General features: G+C 60.4%; 1 protein-coding gene across 1 annotated transcript in view; it reads right to left on the bottom strand.

The window, feature by feature from the left end:
* Nucleotides 1-2,372: 2,372 nt before the first annotated feature.
* COL6A2 (collagen type VI alpha 2 chain) overlaps nt 2,373-19,358 on the bottom strand; it is a 32,656-nt gene continuing 15,670 nt past the window's right edge. The window contains exons 3-28 of the mRNA XM_052650162.1: nt 18,631-19,229; nt 18,405-18,425; nt 17,607-17,672; nt 16,290-16,343; nt 16,160-16,204; nt 15,862-15,888; nt 15,611-15,637; nt 15,469-15,513; nt 14,858-14,911; nt 14,428-14,490; nt 13,994-14,056; nt 13,615-13,704; nt 13,100-13,162; nt 12,457-12,519; nt 12,181-12,243; nt 11,751-11,813; nt 11,429-11,479; nt 11,144-11,179; nt 10,858-10,920; nt 10,710-10,772; nt 10,521-10,556; nt 10,313-10,358; nt 9,891-10,043; nt 9,275-9,727; nt 9,037-9,075; nt 2,373-3,486 (exon numbers count right to left, since the gene is read on the bottom strand). Of these exons, the coding sequence (XP_052506122.1) occupies nt 2,888-3,486; nt 9,037-9,075; nt 9,275-9,727; nt 9,891-10,043; nt 10,313-10,358; nt 10,521-10,556; nt 10,710-10,772; nt 10,858-10,920; nt 11,144-11,179; nt 11,429-11,479; nt 11,751-11,813; nt 12,181-12,243; nt 12,457-12,519; nt 13,100-13,162; nt 13,615-13,704; nt 13,994-14,056; nt 14,428-14,490; nt 14,858-14,911; nt 15,469-15,513; nt 15,611-15,637; nt 15,862-15,888; nt 16,160-16,204; nt 16,290-16,343; nt 17,607-17,672; nt 18,405-18,425; nt 18,631-19,229 (2,945 nt within the window). The 3' untranslated portion in view covers nt 2,373-2,887. The remainder of the gene's footprint in view (nt 3,487-9,036; nt 9,076-9,274; nt 9,728-9,890; nt 10,044-10,312; nt 10,359-10,520; nt 10,557-10,709; nt 10,773-10,857; nt 10,921-11,143; nt 11,180-11,428; nt 11,480-11,750; nt 11,814-12,180; nt 12,244-12,456; nt 12,520-13,099; nt 13,163-13,614; nt 13,705-13,993; nt 14,057-14,427; nt 14,491-14,857; nt 14,912-15,468; nt 15,514-15,610; nt 15,638-15,861; nt 15,889-16,159; nt 16,205-16,289; nt 16,344-17,606; nt 17,673-18,404; nt 18,426-18,630; nt 19,230-19,358) is intronic.

The following is a 19,358-nucleotide window of genomic DNA, read 5'->3' as shown; positions in this document are numbered from 1 at the left end:
GAGGATGTTAGTGAGGGGTTGTTACTGAGGGGACATTACTGAGGGGATGTTAGTGAGTGGACATTCATGTGGGACATTGGTGTGGGGATGTTAGAATGGTGACATTGGTGAGGGTCCTTGGTGAGGGGATGTTTGTGCCGGGCTGTTGCTGAGGGGTACTGGTGGGGGGCCTTAGTGTGGGGTTATTCACGAGGGATGTCTGTGTGGGGACACCAGTGAGGGGATGTGCCTTCTAAGGACAGGAGTGTGGCTGGCCAGGCCCCTCATGGACACTTCAAGGGTCTAGACTCTCTGGGTCGACTGTGCTTCCTGTGGGAAGTGGAGTTGGCAGGTGTGACATCCACTCAGGCTGAGGGTCCTCCTCAAACACTGTGTTTTGGTCCTGGAATAAGGACACCATTTCTAGGTAGGTGGACCCATGCCTTTGTGCACACTTTTGTCGCCTGGGAGTCACTGGGCTCCCATGAGGACCTGGAGTCCCAGCTCATGGACAGTTCATGCTGGTGATGCCTGCCTGGAGGTTGGAGGGGTGGCTGGCGCCCCTCTGTCCTGTGGGTCCTGTGGCCACTCTGCGGGCTTCCTTTTGTGACCTTTGCCCCAAGTGAGCCCATTTGGGTTCATCTTTGCTGGGTCTCCTTCACTCATGTCCACTGCTTTCAGGGGAGAGGATCCACACTGAGTAGGGTTGGGTGGGGGTGAGCAGGCAGAGCGGGAAGGCCCTGCAAACCCGGCCTTGCTAGAGGTCTGAGGGTGTCCCGTGTGTATGGAGTAAAGGGCCTTGTAGGAAACCATCATTTCAGCACATGTATGTGGCAGAGAGTGAGTCTGGGGGTCCCCCACGGGCTGAGAGCTGGGCACGTGGGGGCTCAGAGAACAGCCCTGAGAGGGAGCTGTGCCCTTGGCCTCTGGGGAGGTTGGGGCCCTCAGGGGAGAACCTGGGGGATGCCAGTGTGGTGAGCACACTGCAGCTCTCTAGGGTGGCCTGTGCCCTGGAAGGAACCTGGCCCCCCACTCACCAGCATCACAGAGAGAGAGAGAGTGAGAGAGAGAGAGAGAGAGTCCTTCCCTCTGCAGAGGGGACCTGTGCAGGCCCAGTGGGCAGAACTCTGGAGACCTGGAGGGAGGGACCCCTGCCATCCCCTCCCCTCCACCCTACCATGACCCCTGGAAGTTCACAGGCACCAGCACTGCGCTCTGAGACCTGGGGCGCTCTTCTCTGTCCCCTGCTGGCATTTTGTCGAGTTCTCTAGGGGGAGAGAGGGGCGAAGGAAGGGAAGGTACTTGGTGGGATATCCTGCCCTCTAGCTGCAGGCTGCACAGGCAGATGAGGAGAGGCGGAGTGAGTCAGTCTCATGCCCCCTCCCCATGTCCTGAGCCGAACTGTGTCTCCCTTCCCCAAACTCCCACGTCCAAGTCCTAGCCCCCACCTTAGAATTTGACCTTATTTGGAAGTAGAGTCATGGCATCTGTGATTAGCTGAGATGAGGTCATCCTGGGTGGAATGGGCTCTAATCCAACATGACTGTGTCCGTGTGCGAAAAGGAAACGTGGACACAGACGGGCCGGGAGAACATGCGTGAAGGTCTAAGGGATGCTGCAGGTCGAGGGGCGACAGGAGCTGGAGGACCTGGAAGGATCCCTCCCAAGAGCCTTGGGGGGATGGTGGCCCTGCAGACACCTGGACACCTGGTCAACTGCTGGCCTCCAGACTGTGTTTACGACCCCATGTTGGAGACCTTTGCTAGGCCAGGCCCTGCAGATGATAAACAGCCCGGGTTTAAGAGGGCACTTCCCAGAGGGTGAACTTAAAATACCTGGGTATCTGAATACAAAGTCACCGAGGCTGCCAGAAAAAACCCGCCTCTGTCTCATTTCTCCTATCTGTATCTATCGTCTATCACTCTGTTAAAATCATCAATATACCCATCAATCAATCAACCTACCTACCCATCATCTTTTTCTATCACTTATCTATCTACCCTCTATCTCTATCACCTCTTCATCATCTCTCCACCATTTATCTCTATCCACAAATATCGTCGTGGAAACACCAAGTGTCCCTAAAGCACTCTGGTCCTGATCCGGGGACAGAGTGAGATTTCATCAACCAAGTACGTTGTTTTCAGCCCAGAGTCAACTAGAGAGGTGAATTCCATGGCTGAGGCCATCCTGTCCCTTGGGAGTGTGGTGTCTAGAAGGACTTGAACGTTGGGAGTTCGAGGAAGAGACACACTTCAGCCCAGAACACGGAAGGACACGGGGCCAGGCCCAGCAACATCTCGGTGCACAGAACAATCCAGGGGCCCCAGCGATATGATCAGTCCTGGGGGTTACGTGAATCCCTATTGGTACAGTCACTTGGAAGCTGGGGAGCAAGAGGGGTCAAAGCCTTTATTGGACTGGGGTGTGTGCACACAGGGAGGTATGGGGCCTGCTATCAACAGCTCAGTCTGATGGGGAAGGTGACCCCTAGAGACCCAAAAGCGGCAGGGGGTCTGCTGGGGCTGGCAGAGAGCCTTTGCGGGGGAGGGGTTGGGGGGAAGGATGAGTCTGTGAATGAGGCTGGGCTGAGGGAGGTCCACTGGAGAAGTGCACCCCAGGAAGCCTCTGGGGTCCTGGGAGGGCATAGAGGGCGGGGCCAAGGCAGATGATGAAGAGGGGAGGAGGGCTGGGGTGCCCAGAGCTATGGGATTCCCAGTAGGAGCTGGCTGGGCCGGGGTCCTTCGCTCCTGACTTTATACCCATACGTGAAGACTCAGTCCTCAGTGGCTGGACCTCTCAGTGGGGTCAGAGTAGCACCATGGACAAGAGGACAGAGCCCGTGGGGCAGGAGTCATGGGGCTGGGGCCCGGGGCCTGGTGGGGGTGCGGGCTGGGGGAGGGGGGCGCTAGCAGATCCAGCGGATGAACCTGTCGAAGAAGACGGGTTGGGCCAGGCTGTCATAGTCTTTCTCGCGGAAGACGGCGGCCGGGTCGCCCAGGCTGATCTTGGAGAGCACATCCGTGTCCACGTCACTACCCACGGCCACCACGGTGGGCACCACGTTCTGCTTGCGCATGGAGTGTACTGCCTCGTCCAGGCTGTCGTTGCCTGTGACTCCGTCGGTGAGGAACACGAAGGACAGCTCCGCGTGGCGGCGTGCCCCAGCCCGAGCGCCTTGCACCACCTGGTTGATGGCCTGCACGATGCCCGCGCCCACGTGAGAGAAGGAGTTGAGGTAGCGCGCACTCGCCAGCGCCTCCTGAATGACGGTCAGGTTGGAGGTCAGCGGAAAGGCCACTTGCTGCTCACGCGGGCCCCCGAACTGCAGCAATGCCACACGCGCGTTGAGCGGGTCGTCGTCCCTGCGTGCCAGGGTCAGCCGTCGGGACACCTCCTCCACGAAGCGCCGCACCTTGTGGAAGTTCTGCTCGCCCAGCCGCTCAGAGCCGTCCAGCAAGAAGACGATGTCCACCGGCCGCTGTGTGCACTGGGCCACGTACAGCTCTAGGAGCGAGAAGGAGTGGTGCGCGGGCGACCCACGTGAGGCCCGGCGGCCCGGGCCCTGGAGCGCCTGCCGGGCCATGCCCCGCGCTCGCCTCTTTAGGCTCACCCCGCCCACAGGAGCACTGAGACCCAAGGCCGCTCCGTTGGGAACTCCCCAACCTGACAGCGCCCAGGACGTTGGTGCAGACTCCCACCCCGTCTCCCTGAGACCGACACCGTCTCTTTTGGTTGTGCTGCCACCAGGAAATGTCCCCAGCCCTGAGACTGAGGGGCCCCTTTTCACTCTACCAGCACCATCTCTGCCCAGCAGCCTCCAGGCCCTCATGGGAGGGGTCCATAAAGCCCCTTTTTTTGACCCAAGAATTGGATACACCCCTGAAGGATCACAGTCCATGGGGAATGAGGGTGTGACTGTGTAAAAAGAGCTCAAGAAGATCCTCAGACTCAATGACCCGCCTCTGGCCAGATCTCTCCAGCCTTGGGAACGTTAGAGAGAGGGGCCCCTCAACTAGATGAGGCTTTGATAGGCCAGTGGGTACAGGTGTGGCCAGGACACCCTTGCCCTCATCTGGGCAGTCACCAGCCTGGACATGCTGGACAAGATTGCTGCCAGGTTGAGGCTAGACCTAGGGGGCATGCCACTACACAGGCTGAAAACCCACTCCACACACAGGAGGGACCACAGGCTCAGTCCCTGTCCATAGGCCAGGAATGTGCAGCCAAGCCCCTCCCCTAAGCCACTGCTGAGATCGCAACTCTAACCACCATGGGGGCTCAGCATGGACCAGGCTGGTCCTCCCCAATTGGGTCTAGCTCCTCAGCCCTTGATCACCCCTCCTGACCTGGGCAGGAAAGGACTCTGGTCATAGCCCAGGTGTGCTGACCCGGGCATCTGACCCTTGGCAGCAACCATGAGGGGGGCAAGGTCCTTTCTGGGTCCTGTAGGCACCAGGTGACCCCCACCCTCCTGTGCCACATGGGTCACCCTCAAAGTCCGGCGAGCAACCAATTCACCCCAGCAAGCCGCTGACCACAGCACACACTCAGGTACCTTGCTTTTCAGCTTTTATAGAATGTCTGAGATGAGCTCACAGCACCTGAAGGACACGCTTGGGTGTGTCCTTGGAGTGCTGCTCCCCGCAGAGGAGCGAGGGTTTCAGTAGATTTTTTTTTTCTTTTTTTTAAGGAGCTTATTAATGATGTAGCTTATCTTGGTGGTGGTGCAGATGAAGAGCAGCTTCGAGCTGGACTGAAAGTGCCCAGCAAGCTCCCTCTGTGTCCCTGGCAGGCAGAGTCTGAGATGTAGGGACTGGTGGTGTGGGCAGGGGGGTTCCTCCATGTCTCAGCCAGGGGACAAGAGCCCAGGGGCCCTGGGCAGAGGCCAGCAGTGGAGCCGGGAGCTGGGTCGTCTGTGAGGCTCTGCTGGTCTCTCTTTCTGGCCAGATAATGGCCCCCAAGAGGTCCTAATCCTGGATTCTGTGACTGTGACCTTATATGGCAAAAAAGGACTTTGCAGATGGAATTCAATGAACAATTCCCTTGAAATGGGGGGGGGGGGGGGCTATACTTGGTTATCTAGCCCTAAGTGCGACCACAAGAGTCCTTGTAGGAGGAGGCAGAGGGGAAGGGGAGAAGTCTCATGACCACAGAGGCAGAGAGGGGAACTGGAGAGGCAGGAAGGACCCTCTCTTAGAGGCCCAGGGGGTGTGTGGCCCAGAACACCTTGACTTTGGACTTCTGGCCTCCAGACTGAGAGAACAGCTTCTTGCTGTCTCAAGCCTGGCAGTGTAAGGCAGGCAGCCCCCGGGATCTCATGCAGCCAGGTGGGGCTGCACCCTGCGGCTTTAGCACAGCGCCAGCGCGGTCTCGGGGTCCCCCACGATGTCCCTGTGCACCAGTTTAAAGGTGTCAATGAACAGGTCCATCCAGTCCTGCCGCTCGTTTCCTGTGGCGAACTTGGCCCGCTCCGCGGTGTAGACCAGCACAGCCACCAGCTTGGAGTAGGCAGCTGGGTCCTGCGTGAGCTCCGTGGCGTTTAGCAACTGTTGGATCAGGGGGATGGTCCTGGGGAAGGAGACATCCGGGCCCTCTTCCGTGCGGAGGAAGGTGACCGGGGGCTCGCCGCCAGGCCACGGTCCATCTGCGGGGGATTCCAGAGAGGCCTTTCAGGGATGTGGTGGGTATGAGCACGCCTCCGGCTGCTTCTCTCCTCGGAGATGAGGAGGGGCCAAAGGCTCAGCCAGGGGTTAGATGAGGAGCCAGGGAGGCTGCAGCTCCCCCTCTGTTGGCCCTGAGGGCCAAGGCCAAGTAAGTGGGGCTTCAGGGAGCCCCGAGGAGATGGAGCAAGAGCTCGAGAACCGCAAGACTCTGAGCACGGATGGCTTCTGAAATGGACCCGGCCTGGTGGCTGCTGACAACTCAGAGCCTGCCCTGGGATGGCCTCAGCACCACCAGAATTTCCTGCCTGTTTCAGCCCCACCGGGTGCTAGGCAGGTGACCCCTGGAGCCCCTCTGGAGCAATTTCTGTAGACAAATCTGCCCCGCCCTTTAGATGTAAATCTCTAGGCCCAGAGCCAGAGCTCGGTCCCCTATTCCTCCAAGGACTGAGGAATAATCGCTTGGTGAGCCTCTCGCTCTCCACCCACCCTGTCCCTGGGGAGGTCAGGGCCTACTCTCTGGGCCCAATGGGCCCAAAGCCTCCTGTCCTTGGGGGGCCTCGGTATGTCCAGTTAGCTCGTCCAGGTGGCCCGGCCCATGGCCTCACCCCTGCTCTGTGCCCTTCCTTCGGGCCTCAGCCTTTCAGAGCCCTAGCCTTGGTGTGGGGAGCAAGGCTCAGGCCTCCTGGGTCTCCTCCCTCCTACAGCAGCTCTCGTGGAGGAAAACCTGCCTTTGCTGCCTTTGACTGGTGTCCAGCGTTGTTTCTCTTTGATGGCGGCTTCGTGGTTCCACCCTAGCTGAGTTGCCACCCAGGTCAGTCCAAGCCCAGAAGCAGCTGAGTCTCTGAGTGGACAGGGCCACTTGGCCCAGAAGGTCCGGGCTGCACTAGTGTGGGCAGCATCCCCCTGCACCTTGTCTGCTCAGCGCTCAGCATGCTGGATGGAGTCCACTCGTGTCAAGGAGCACATTCTGTAGTTACATCTGCTCTCTTCCTCTCTGGGCACAGTATCTAATTTACTTGGAAATTTCAAATCATTTTAAAGGAAATGAGGGACTTCCCTGGTGGTGGCTAAGATGCCACAGTCCCAATGCAAGGGGCCCAGATTCACTCCCTGGTCAGGGAACTAGATCACACATGCACAATAAAGAGTTCAAATGCTGTAAGAAAGACCTAGTATGCCACAACTAAGACCCAATGCAGCCAAATAAATAAATGAAAAAAAAGAGGACAAGGTGGACATTTAAAAAAAAAAAAGGAGAATGAGGTTGTGAGTTTAGTAAAAGGAAGAGTTAGGAGAAGGGAGAAGGGGTCTCTCAGGGGCTGTTCCCTTTCACTGTCAGGTCCTGGAGGCTCAGGAGAAGTGAGATCACCAAGACGGAGACCAGCATCCCTCTAATATCAAAACCAAAGACAACACAAGAAAGGTCACACAGCTCTGTTCATCTCTCATGAGCACAGATGCAAAGATCTTCAACAAAACACTAGCAACTGAATCCAACAGTCTATATGTGTGTTCAGTTGTCCAGTCATGTCCAGCTCTTTTCTTTGGACTGTAGCCTGCCAGGCTCCTCTGTCTATGGGATTTTTTTCAGGCAAGAATACTGGAGTGGGTTGCCATGCCCTCCTCCAGGGGATCTTCCCATCCCAGGGGTCAAACCTGTGTCTCCTGTATTGGAAGTGGATTCTTTACCCGCTGAGCCACCAGGGAAGCCCAACAGTGTGTGTATATATATATACACACGTATATATATTACACACCATGACAAAGTGGGATTTATGTCAGGTCTGTAAGGCTGGGTCAACATTCAAAATGCAAAGACTGTAGCCCATGATGTTGACAAGCTAAAGAAAAAACACCACCCAATCATATCATAGGTGCAGAAAAAGCATCTGACAAAATCCCACACATGTTCATGACAGATTCTTAGTAACTAGGAACAGGGGGACCAGCCTCAGCTTGTGAGAAGCAGCTACAGAGACCCTGCCCATGGTGAGACTCGAAACTTCCCCAGCAAGATGACCGCTGGGCCCTGGCACCAGGGCTGGGCTCAGGTTTCTGCCCTCAAGAGGCCACCTGACCACAGGGCTCCTACCCTGGAAGGACTTGGGCATCCTGAGGGCGGCAGGGGCACAGACCATGGGTTGTGTGGGTCTCTGTGGGGACACCAGCCCCTTTAGCCCCAGAAGAGTTGGGGATTGGCGCTACTGGGTCAGCCTCTGGGGGTTGGGTGGCTCTGGGCACCACACATCACTGTCTCCAGCTGACTCTGGGGCCCTCAGGCCCAGGCTGTCTTTGAGATGCCCCCATTGCTCGCCATCAGCCATGGCGTGGTCACTGGTACAACCTCAGGAGCACTTCCTTGGAAGTTCTCTGTCAGAATAAGAGCAGGGACCCTTGTCCCCAAGTCAATGCACTCCCTCCCCTCACGCTGCCTTGGAGCCTTTGAACCTACCCAGGGGCCCATCTGACACCTGGAGGGAGCCTGCCCTAGCGCCAACTTCATGGCAGACATGGATGGATGCAGGCCCCATGTTCCCGTCAACACTGGACCCGCCAGCAGCCCAGCCCAGTCTGGCCCCTGCCCACTGTGGCAGCCCCTACCTCCCAGAGTCAGCCCTGGAGGCCCCACTTCCAGGACAGGCCCAGCACCCACAACTCAGCGCAAGGATCCAGCTGGCTCTATGACCCGGCTGGCGAGGGCAGGGCGAGCCGTGGGGGCTCAGCTCCTGGTGTCCCTGGGCACCTCCGTGGCCCAGTCACTGCAGTATAGACCTGCAGGCAGCAGCTCGATGCCCAGTGGGGCTGGACGATGCCATCCTGGCCCCATCCCCCGCCTGAGGGACCCGTTGGAGCAGCCTCTGTGGGTCCCCAGCCTCTCACACTAGTGCAAACAGGTCGGGCGGGGGGCATGGCCCCCTAAACGTCTGCTTCCAGACGGAAGATCAGACTGGCGATGCCGGGCAGCAGCAGCATGGGGCTGTCAGGGGAGAGGCCCCTCCGCCTTGCCCAGCTGCCCCTGGGCTGTGGATGTGTTCACCTCCTGGAGGGTTTAAGACCAGCCATTTCATGTATGGATCCAGGGCTTCAGCCCCAGGCAGCCCTGGGGTTTCTGTCCCTCTGGGCACCTGTGCGTTTGAGACCAGTAGCTGGAGAGCCCAGCACAGTGCCCAGTGGGCGGCTCCCCTTCCCCACATGCATGAGGTGGAGAGTGGCTGAGCACCCCCAGCCCCCTCCTTGGAAGTGCTGGGATCCTGGAGGCTGGGCTACCACAGGTCTGGAACCTGAGGCTTCTCCTGGGGGTGGCCGCGTCAGCATTTCTTGAGGTCCCTGAACAGCCCTCCCTACGGCCCTGGCTGCTGACTTGTCTGGGGGTCAGCGGCGCCCACGTTACCTGTTTGGCAGGGAAGATCTGGGCACACGATCTGGGGATCTAGGAGAGAGGAAAAGAAGCAGGGGTCCTGGTGACTCCTTCAGGTCCTACAGGGCCAGGAGCCCCTCCTCTCTCCCCACCTCCTCTCTTCCCCCCTCCCCCTCTCCTCCTCTCTGCCAGCCTCCCCCCTCCTTCCCCGTGCAGCCCCACCTCTCCCTCCCCTCTCCCCGCACCCCCGCCCCAGCCACCCCGGACTCACCCGGGCACAGCACGTCCTCCATGTCATCGATGAACTTCTCGGCCACCAGGTCGGAGAAGAGCGTCATGTTGCGCACCTGCTGCGGCTTGTCGCAGGCAATGGAGTACAGGTTCTCGCTCTCGTGCTTCTCGTGGAACATGTCCCCGATGCCGATGGCCGTCACCGTCACTTCGTGGTTACACAGCGCCCGCAGGTTGAGGTCGTCGTCCCGGGGGTCGTGGCGGCCGTCTGTAATGACCACTGCGAACACGCGGGTCTTCTGGCGCCGGCTCTCCTTGATAAGCTTATTATAGGCGAACTTGAGGGCTGAGGGTGTCCAGGTGCCGCCAGCGATCCACTCAAGGTTCTTGACGGCCTCCTTGAAGCTGGACAGCGAGTCGATGCGCTCGTCGTCCAGCTGGATAGCTTCGAAGGTGCCCTCGTGGCTGTACTGCACGACGCCCACGCGGGTCCCTGCAGCGGGTGCGGGCGGAGGTCAGCCTTGGTGGAGCTAGGTCCCCTCCAAGACCCCTCCCGTGGGCTTCCATCTTGATCCCAGGCACCCTGTGCGCCGGCCCCTCTGCTCAAGACTGCGGCCTGGCGCTCCCGGGCCCCACCCCACTGCGGTGCAGCTGACCCGTCTCCGACTTGGGGTCCTTGGCGATGGCCCCTAGCCTGTTGACCACGTTGATGACGAAGTTCTTCTCCAGGGTGAAGTTGGTGTAGCCAATGCTCTCGGAGCTGTCGATGACGAACACCACGTCCAAGGCGCCACAGCGCTTCTCACAGTCTGCCGGGAGCCAGGAGAGCGGTGGGGTGGGGTCAGCGGGAACCGCGCAGGAGGGCGGGGCTGGGCGAACCGAGGGGCGGGAGGGTCGCTGCGCTGACCCCCGGCCCATGGAGACACCCTTAGACGCCAGGGGCGTGCACCCAAGTGCACCATGGGAAACAGTGAACACAACCCGGAGGGCAGGACTAGGGCAGGTGACCTTGACCCCTGGACAGGAGCCCCAAGGGACACAAGTGCTCTGATGTAGCCGCCTGGGGGCCGAGACTCACCACAGCACCCGCAGGTCTCCCGCACGTAGGTCATGACGTCGCATTCCTGGAACACAGCCGGGTGGGCCCGGCAGAGCGTGAACCATGGGGAGGGACCGGAGGTGCTTCCTGGGAGCCTGCCGACCCTGTCCACCTCCTGCCCTGAGCTCCCTTTCTTAGGATTTTAAGATGAAGGAGGACCCCGAGTCCAACCCTAGCTGATACCTACCGTGAGGCCGGGGTCTCCTGGGGGGCCAGGCTCTCCCTGGAGGAGGAAGGGTGACAGTGAGAGGTGACACTCCTCATGGCCGAGGCTGCGAGGGCTGCGTTCCGCATGTGGTCACATAGTTTGGGTGCCTGTTGGTCAGGCTGACCCAGGGGCTGGGCCTCAGGGCCAAAGGCATGGCGACTGACCTACCTCGGGTCCTGGGGCTCCTCTCTGCCCTCGTGGGCCAGGCTCACCAGGGGGACCAGGATCTGCCTGAGAAGGAAAAGGGCAAGTGGGCTCTGGCAATGCCCTGGGTGGTCCCCGCACACGGCTCTGCCCTGGGCGCAGAGGTACTCACAGGCTCTCCCTTCTGGCCTTTCCTCCCAGGTTCTCCTTTGAAGCCAAAGTCACCTCTGCCCCCCTGTGACACAGAACACCCTTGTTAATACTGCAGAGAGCTCTGTGGCCCAGCACTGCTCCCCTGCTCCAGCCTCAGCAGACTGCCAGGTTTTTCAGGAGGAACCCAGACTCAGCAGTGCTGGCAGAGATGCAACCCCGCACAGATTCAGGGCATGGCCAGCTCCCACCCCCAGAGCTCAGAGGAGGCCAGACGCACAGACGGCCCCATGCACCACAGTACGTACCTCGGGGCCAGGGGGGCCCGGCTCGCCCTTCTCTCCCTGGGAGGCAAGCACAGGGGTCACTCAGCAAGGGCCAAGGGCTGGCAGGCCCTGCAGCCCCATCCCAACCCTCATGGTGAGCCACGCAGGCTGTGGAAGAAGGTCTGAGGTTCCAGGAGGCCTGCCTCTTCTCTTGCTGGCACTCCAGGCCCTTATCCCCTCATCCTGGGCCCAGCAGGAACTAGCAAGAACCTTCCCTGGTCATGGCCCTCCCCCGGTACCTGTCCCACATCAGGTGCCAGGACTTACAGGTGCTCCTCGGGGTCCGGGATAGCTGAATCCAGGCCTGCCAGGGTCTCCCTGGGGGGACACAGGAGGCCAGTCAGGGCAGGTCCAGTGGGAAAATGTGGAGACTGAGCCAGCTAGACTGGCCTGGGGCTGGTGGGGAGGGGCCTCATGGGCAGGGCCCGCTTTGGGAGGACGTACTACCCCCAAGGGTGAGAAAATGGGGGAGGAGGGGGGGGGGTTGCTGCTCGGCCCCTGATGTCCTCCCACACCAATCTTCCAGGTAGATTCCTGGAAGACTTGGTCAGGCTCCCGCCCCATCCTGGAGGGTGGGGAGGGGGCATACCTTGGGGCCAGGCTGTCCTGAGTCTCCGCGGGGACCAGCATCACCAGGGTCTCCCCGAGATCCCTGAGAACAGAAAGGAGGCAGGGAGTCGGCACAGAGGGGGACTGACCTCATCCTGCTCTGACCCCCAGGTGACACTGCTGCCCCATGGGGCAGGGCATCCTGAAGGTCTCTACTCTCCACGAGCCACGTCCAGCTCCCAGGCCCCACACCACCTCCCATCTGGTAAAGCTGGACCCCCCAGGGCAGGATGAGGGTGTGAGATGCCCCCTGTCCCACTGCCCCGGTTTGTGGGGACAGCGTCCTTCCTGCCCAAAGACAGAAGGACCCAAGTGGACTGCAGGGTGGGGAAGGGGGACGATGAGGTCAAAGGGCAGCGAGGGGCCTGGGTCCCAGAGCCAGGGGCCCTCCTCGGCGTTCTGCTACTGACCTGTTTCCCAGGCTCTCCGACAGTCCCCTGGGGACCTCTGGGTCCAGGCAAACCACGATCTCCCTGGAAGGAAGAGGGATGAGGCGCTTCAGAGACTCACTGTGGACGTGAGCAAGATGGGGCTGTGCTGCCCTCCGAGAGGCCCTCAGCCCTGCCCACAGGGGCCCTCAGGCTGGGTCTGAAGGGTGGAGGGCAGGAGAGGGCAGGGGCTCCTGGTGCAGCCCCTCCAGCAGGAGGACACGTGGCCTCTGTGACCACCCAGCCATGACCACTTGCCTTGGCTCCTTTGTTGCCAACCTCTCCAGCCAGGCCCCGGGGCCCCTCAGGACCAGGGTCCCCCTGTGAGAAGAAAGGCCAGGTTAGTTTGGTTTGCATGCGAGAGAGGTAGGAGAGGGGATCATTAACTCCCCAGAGGAGGAGGCCGCACACTGTGGAGGGTGACGCTGAAACAGCAGGCCTGTCCACTCAGCCTCATGCAGCCTGGGCAGAAGCCACCACTCATGTCCAGAGGAGGAAGCCCTCCTTGGAGCCCTTCACTCACATTTCACAGGGAGCTGGCCACCCTCGGCCTTCATCACAAGACCTCCTGCGCCAGCTATAGGAACACGTGTGCGGGGGAGGGGAGGGGAGACCAGGGGTGGAGCAGTGTGCAGCCTGCGCAACTGTGCATGGCGTGCGTGGAACTGGCCCTGCCCAGGCCCCTCAGCAGGGAGTGCCTCCTGCTCTCCCAGACCCTGCAGGAAGCACCCCTTGACGGTCAAGCCCTGGGGGTCACCTTCGTTCTCTGAGGTGGACTGTGGAGGGGGTGTTGGTCATCCCTTGTTACAGGGGCCCCGTGGGCCCCTCAACCCAGTGAGACCCCAGTGCAGACACAGACATGGCTGACAATGCCCCAGGCTCCCCTAGCACAGGCACTCACCTTCTCACCCTTGGGGCCATCACTGCCTGGGCTGCCCTTGGTTCCAGGGTCTCCCCTGCGCCCCTGCAGAAAACAGGCTTGTGAATGACGCGGGCTGGGGGTTCAGGTGACATGACTGACACCAGCTTGGACCAGCTCTCTGCGTGGTCACTCAGGTCCCTGCTGGATTAGGCCAGGCCTCAAGCTGCGACCTCTCTGAGGGTTAGCCTGGAGATTGGCCCCGTGTGTCTCTGGGTCTAGGTTTAGCCCTCAGGGGTGTCCTGCTGGGGGGTGAGATGGGGACACAGGGCCACTTCACAGGCACCAAGTGTCTGGCAGGGGCATGGTTGGGCCCTGCAGGCCACTCTTTGGTGGCCCTGCTTGGTGTCTGCGGCACGGGGACAAGGGGCACGTTTAGAGACACCAGAGGACGTTGGGCTCAGAGATGCCCAGAGCAGGGAGTGTGCTGGGGTGGTTCAGCAGGAGGGAGGGGCCAGGGGGATGGGCACCCCGGGGCTGGGCGGGTGTGAACTCACAGGCTCGCCTTTGGGTCCTCGGGGCCCAGGTCCACCCTTGGCTCCTTTCAGGCCAGGACTTCCTGGGGCTCCATTGTTGCCTTGATAGCCCTGTGGGGAGGAGATGGCTCAATTACAGTGATGGCCTGGCCACATGTGTCAGTGGCCAGGGGCAGGGCCCAGCCCCAAGTGGACTCACGCCCGCTGCCTCCAGAGGGACCACATTTGCCTCGGGTGCAGTATACCCTGGTCACCCGGCAGCAGGGCCAGAGAGGTGGGGTGGGGGGGTGGTGCTCAGGGTCCAGGCTGGCCTGCATGGCCACCTCCCTCCCTCCCTCACCGCTCCTTCCCCCCATGGGGGTAGCATGGGTCTCAGTGCAGGGCCCCCGGGAACACTTGCCTTGCTTCCTTTTGCCCCATTCTCCCCTGGGGGTCCTCTGCGTCCTGGGCGGCCAGGGTCCCCCTGGAAGTGTTTGGAGAAATCAAGAAATTAGCCTCTTGTTCCTTAGACCCAGGAGCAGGACAGGACCCCAGTGGGGCTGGGGGCTTGCGATTCTTCTCCTGTATCCATGGAGCAAGCCCTGCCCTCATGTGGGCACCCCATGACCCCCATGTGTGGGCACCCCACGACCCCCATGTTTGGGCACCTCATGGCCCCCACTGTAGGCACCACATGACCCCCATGTGTGGGCACCCCATGGCCCCCGGCCTGGTTTGCAGGGATAGTGCCTCTTGTGGGGTGTCTAGACTGGGTGCTGTGGGCACGGAGAAGGCCCTGGGAGGGTGGTGGCCCCGTCTGCTCTGGCCCGCCCAAGCCGTGGCCAGGCCGTCTACCTTTGAGCCTTGGTCTCCTCGCTCCCCAGGGCTGCCGGCTTCCCCCACGTAGCCATCAGGGCCCTGAGAGAAGGGAGAGGGTTGTGTTGGGCTCCTGCCCAAGGCCATGCTTGAATTTTCCCTGTGAGCTCAGGGTCAGCTGACCAGGGGGAGGGTGACCAGCACCCCACCTCTGGACTGGATGCCGGGACCCCTTGGGCCTGGGTGGGCCGATCAGACAAGGTGCCAACGTGGGGGGATGTGCCTTGGGACTGTAGAGAGGCTCCCCTCCATCTGACTCAGGAGCCCTTAGGTCACTTGTCACGTTGTGACCCCAACCCTGGCTGAACCCTGGCAGGGGTCCAGGACAGGTGCTTGGGGAGGAGCCCCGCTATGGCCCCTGCCACCTGGCTTCCCGCTACAGCTGGTGGACTGACCAGGCTGCACTCACCCGATCCCCGGGGTCTCCCTTGCAGCCAGGAGGTCCGATGCGCCCCAGCTTGCCCTGAAGGAGAAGAGGGGAGCAGAAGACGCGTCAGGGCCGGATTTGGGGACACGAGCCCTGATGTCAGGGGTCAGAGGCGCCAGGTCTGGGCACACTGGGCACCCCTTGTGGGACATCTGTGTGAATGGCTGTCAGGGTGGCACTTCCACGGAGGTGGGAGGGCATCCCTGGGGTGTGGCCGGGAGTGTGGGGGTCTGTGGTGTCTCCTCCACGTGTGTGCATGTGTGCGTGCATGCATGGTCTCCTGCGACACTTGTGTGTGTGTACCCGTGCAGGTCTGTGAACCCCCAGCCAGGCCAGACATGATGTCTGCAGGCCAGGTGGGAGGCTCCTGCCTGGCCAGTACCTGCTTTTCTGCAGCAAATGTCCACTCCCCTTATGCGGGTCCCCGTTTGTCCTGTGTCCATTGAGGAGGCACGACCAGGGGCTGCCCAAGCCACAGGTGTGGGCAGTGGGCGGATGGGCCCAGAAGCCCACCCCCGAAGGACCTGAGAGTCTGAAAGGGATCATGCTCATTTCATGGGCACTGCTGCCCCACCCAGGGACGGTGTACTCACCTTCTGCCCATCTGTCCCGTTCTTGCCCGCCAGGCCAGGGGCACCCTGGAGGAGAGAGGGGAGGGACCCCATTAGCTCCCTGGTACTTCCTTCTGAGCAGGGGGAAGGTGGGCACCCTGCCCTCGCCCGCTGCTCTGCTTACCTTCCGCCCATCGGCTCCAAACTCGCCCTGTGCAGAAGGAAGAGGCCAGTTAGTGCTGATCTCCTGCATCACAGACACCACTGCCTCCGGGCCGAGTCTGCCTCAGACCAAACACGAGGCCAGAGAGGCCCTGGAGGTCACGACTGGCATGACGTGGGGTCTCGTGTCCCAGGAAGGGCCCTGGGCTCGCTGAAGGATGCAGCTGAGGGAGTCGGGCTGGGTGAGGTCAGATGCCCAGAGTGGAATCTCACCTTCTCGCCTTTGAAACCAGGAACACCCTGAGGTCAGAAGGAAAGAAAAGAAGCATTACCACAGGCGGTCGGAGTGCTGGGACCCACCCACCAGGTCAAGGGAGGAGAAGGGGGTGTGTTGGCAGACTCTGGTGGACAGGTGCCACCAGGGACGATGTGACGCTTCTGTGGGGCAGGGGCGGGGATGATGGGCTGTGCCGGGCACAGCCTGACCCCGTGGCTGGCCCCTCCTGGAGGCAGGAAGCCCTTGGCTTGTCCCCATGTCTCTGCCCCCCAGACAGAGTCAGCAGCAACTTACCTTGGGTCCAGGGAATCCAATGGGGCCTTCGATGCCTGGATCTCCCTGTGGAGGAACAGAGGGTGGTGGATGCAACCCCAGCCTTGGGGACAGGGGCCTCTGGACTGGCCGGGGTGGGGAAGGCACTTACCTGTCGCCCCTTCTGTCCAGGCTCTCCAGGCTCGCCCATGTTGCCCTTGGCGCCCTGAAAGCGGATGACAGAGGAAGGAATAAGGGAGGCATTGGGCCAGCAGAGCTCCCAGGAGGTGGTAAGACTGTGGTCCTGGGGTTGGGTGGCCAGGTGACGATTACAGCGCCACCTCGGGACCCCTAGAGTCCTGGATCCTGTCAGAGCAGGCCTATCTGAGCTGTTCCCTTGAGCTCTGACTGCCAGCTCTCTGAGAAGCCGCCCTGTGGTGGGGCTGGAGCGGCCCTGGGGTGGAGGTGCCCACACAGATCTACAGGACTCCAATTCTGCACCTGGCTGGTCCTGCCCATATCTCATGCCGCGATGCCAGCTCCTCTGGATTCTGTGGGGGCAGCTAAATAACACCTCAAGACAGGCCAGCTCCTCAGAATTCAAGGTTTAACTGTACAATGTGGGACTGTATTAAGTAAATGCATCTACTTATTAAGATGCTTCCAGTTTCAGGGCAGAGATGGGCAAAAGTGAGAGGTGGTCAGAGGAGGGAGGAGTAAGGAGCAGAAGGTCTTCGGGATCCAGGAAGAGCGAGACCAACAGACAGGAACTAGTGGGTGGGCAGAGGCTTCTGAACAGCTGTGCCCGGTTTTGGGGTTCCTTCTGCCCCCACACTAACCACAGTGATCCCCGCAGCAGCTTCCAGAGACACCCCCTCCCTACCAAGGACCAGAGTCACAGCCCTGCCATGGGTGGCCAAAGCTGCCTCTGGTGGTAAATTCACCCCTGGATCTGGGACTGGAGTCACCAGGGAGGCAGCGGGAACATGTGACCAGCGGCCTGGCAGACAAGCATCTAGATACCTCACCCCGGAATTTGGAAAGAAGCAGCTTTCTGACATGAACCACTGGTGTTTCTTATACTCGGGTAGTAATTTTGGAAGAATTTCATTTTATACACCTCTGCTGTTAAGAAAATGCAGGGCCAACCTGATCTCTTAAAAACCACTTATTTAATAAACGACAAGCATGGGTGCCCTGTATGAATTTTCATCATGTTCCTAACAGTAATGTAGCTCATGCTTCTTTACATACATGGGAATGCTTGCTTACTTTAGAGGAGTATTTTATGGGCAAATCTTAATTTATAAGTATTCCTACTTTTCTGAAAATGCCATAGGAAAGGAAGTTGATAAAAACTGAATTTTAGATTCTCCAGGGTGTGAAGTGCTGAGTCCATCCAAGGTGCAGTGACCCTAAGATATGGAGCTGGGGAGAGGTCAGGGGCTTTCCTGTGACATCGATCCCACCGGTGGTCTGGGCATCTTACCTTCTGTCCGCGGTAGCCCTTGGGGCCAGGGGGCCCAGGGATCTCCAGACAGCTGACTTTGTAGCACTGAAATCAGAAGCAAGGGGCAGTGCGTGAGGCCAGGGTCACAGGTACCAGGAGGGAGGGAGGGAGGGAGGGAGGGTGGGGCGTAGCCTGGGCCCCCTGGATGCTGGGCCATCCTGAGAACGGGGCTGTGTGATGGAACAGACTTGAGCGGTGTCCAGGAGGCCTCTGTGCTCACCAGGGACAGGTTTGGGGGTCCACATGAGTGCTCTAGTCAAGTTTGGGAAACCAAGGCTGGGTTAAGCAATGACTGGCAATAGGAAGGATTAAGTTGCTGCTGGCCAGTCTCCACTGTTCTTGCATGTTAAATCTCTGTGTTTTGAGCAGCTGTCCTGGGAAAGGGTAGGCTTGTAGGAGCCAGGGCTGTGAGATGGTGCTGGGGAAGCACAGGGATGAGGGTCCCACACTGGGCACACAGCTGGCCACCTGCCTTCTCCTCCTGGCCTGATTTAGGTGGATAGTGCCTGTCAGCCCAGGAGCAACCTTCAACCTCCAGCCTCATCCACAGGGATTGCAGGTGACCCTGATGCTGATCTGGGCTTAAACAGCATGGTTTTGGCCAAGAGCCCCTCAATCAGGCTCCAGTCTCAGGCTCCACAGGGAGCAGAGGGGTCATGCTCCCTCAGCCCTGTCATTGTCCTAGCTCCTGGGAGTAGAGTGTGGGAAGGAGAAGTGGTCATCTCTTCTGAGTCAGAGGCCCTGGCAGCTGTGGGCCTGGGATGGAGACACTCTCACCTCTCCATAGGCTTCATGTTTCTGCAGAAAAGACACAGAGAGAAACCCTGGTGAGTGGGGAACTGGAGGTGGCACCAGCTCCTCATCTGGGCGGGGCCCCAGGACATCAGGGCAGACATCAGACCCCTCCCCACCCCCGGCCCACACCTTTCAGTCACTTCACAGCGGGTAGACAGACCTGGAGGGTGTACTGCCTCCAGCTGCCCTGCCCCAGCCCGCCACTCACCATGACCTTGATGATGCGGTTGATGGTGTCCTGGTCGATCTCAGTGGAGTCCGGCCGCATGGTCGCGTAGTTGTTCCGGTAGAGCTCGTGCGGTGTGTTGGCGATGTCCCGCAGGCCCTGCTCGTTCAGCTTCAGGTTGGGCGGCACCGCGAACAGCCGGATGCCCTCCTCGCGGGCCCGCTCTGCCTGCAGCTTGATGCCCCCGCACGGGCTGCCGGTCACGTGACCGTCAGTGATGACCACCGCGAAGTTGACCACACCCTTGCCCACGTGCCGCCGGACCTCCTGGGTCATGTTGGCCAGCATGCAATCGGTGAAGGTGCCCCGACGGAAGGAGCTGATGCTCTGCAGGCTCTTGGTGAAGGAGGCCCGGTCGCTGCCTGGCGGGCTGAACACCTCTACCAGATCGGAGAAGTGCAGCCCACCGTAGCGCCAGCTCAGGGCCACCTGGTCCAGGTAGAGCTCATCCTGCAGTTGGCTGATGAACTGCAGCACGAACTGCTGCATGTGGTAGAGCAGGCTGTCAGTGGGGGACTGCATGGTGATGCTCTCCGATGTGTCCAGCACGAAGTACACGTGGATCGGGCAGTCGGCCTTCTCTGGGGATGCACTGGCGTCACCTCGGGGCCTGAGCCGGTGGTCCTGAGGTCTGCCTGCTAGGTCTCCCCGCAGCTAGCCCCGCCCTCGATCCGGCCCCGCCCCTCCACCTTGGCCCCGCCCCATCACCC

The sequence above is a fragment of the Budorcas taxicolor genome, chromosome 1, assembly GCF_023091745.1.
Source record: "Budorcas taxicolor isolate Tak-1 chromosome 1, Takin1.1, whole genome shotgun sequence".
NCBI lineage: Eukaryota > Metazoa > Chordata > Mammalia > Artiodactyla > Bovidae > Budorcas > Budorcas taxicolor.
Note: the sequence above shows the minus strand (reverse complement) of the source record. Positions and strands in the feature narration are given on the sequence as shown.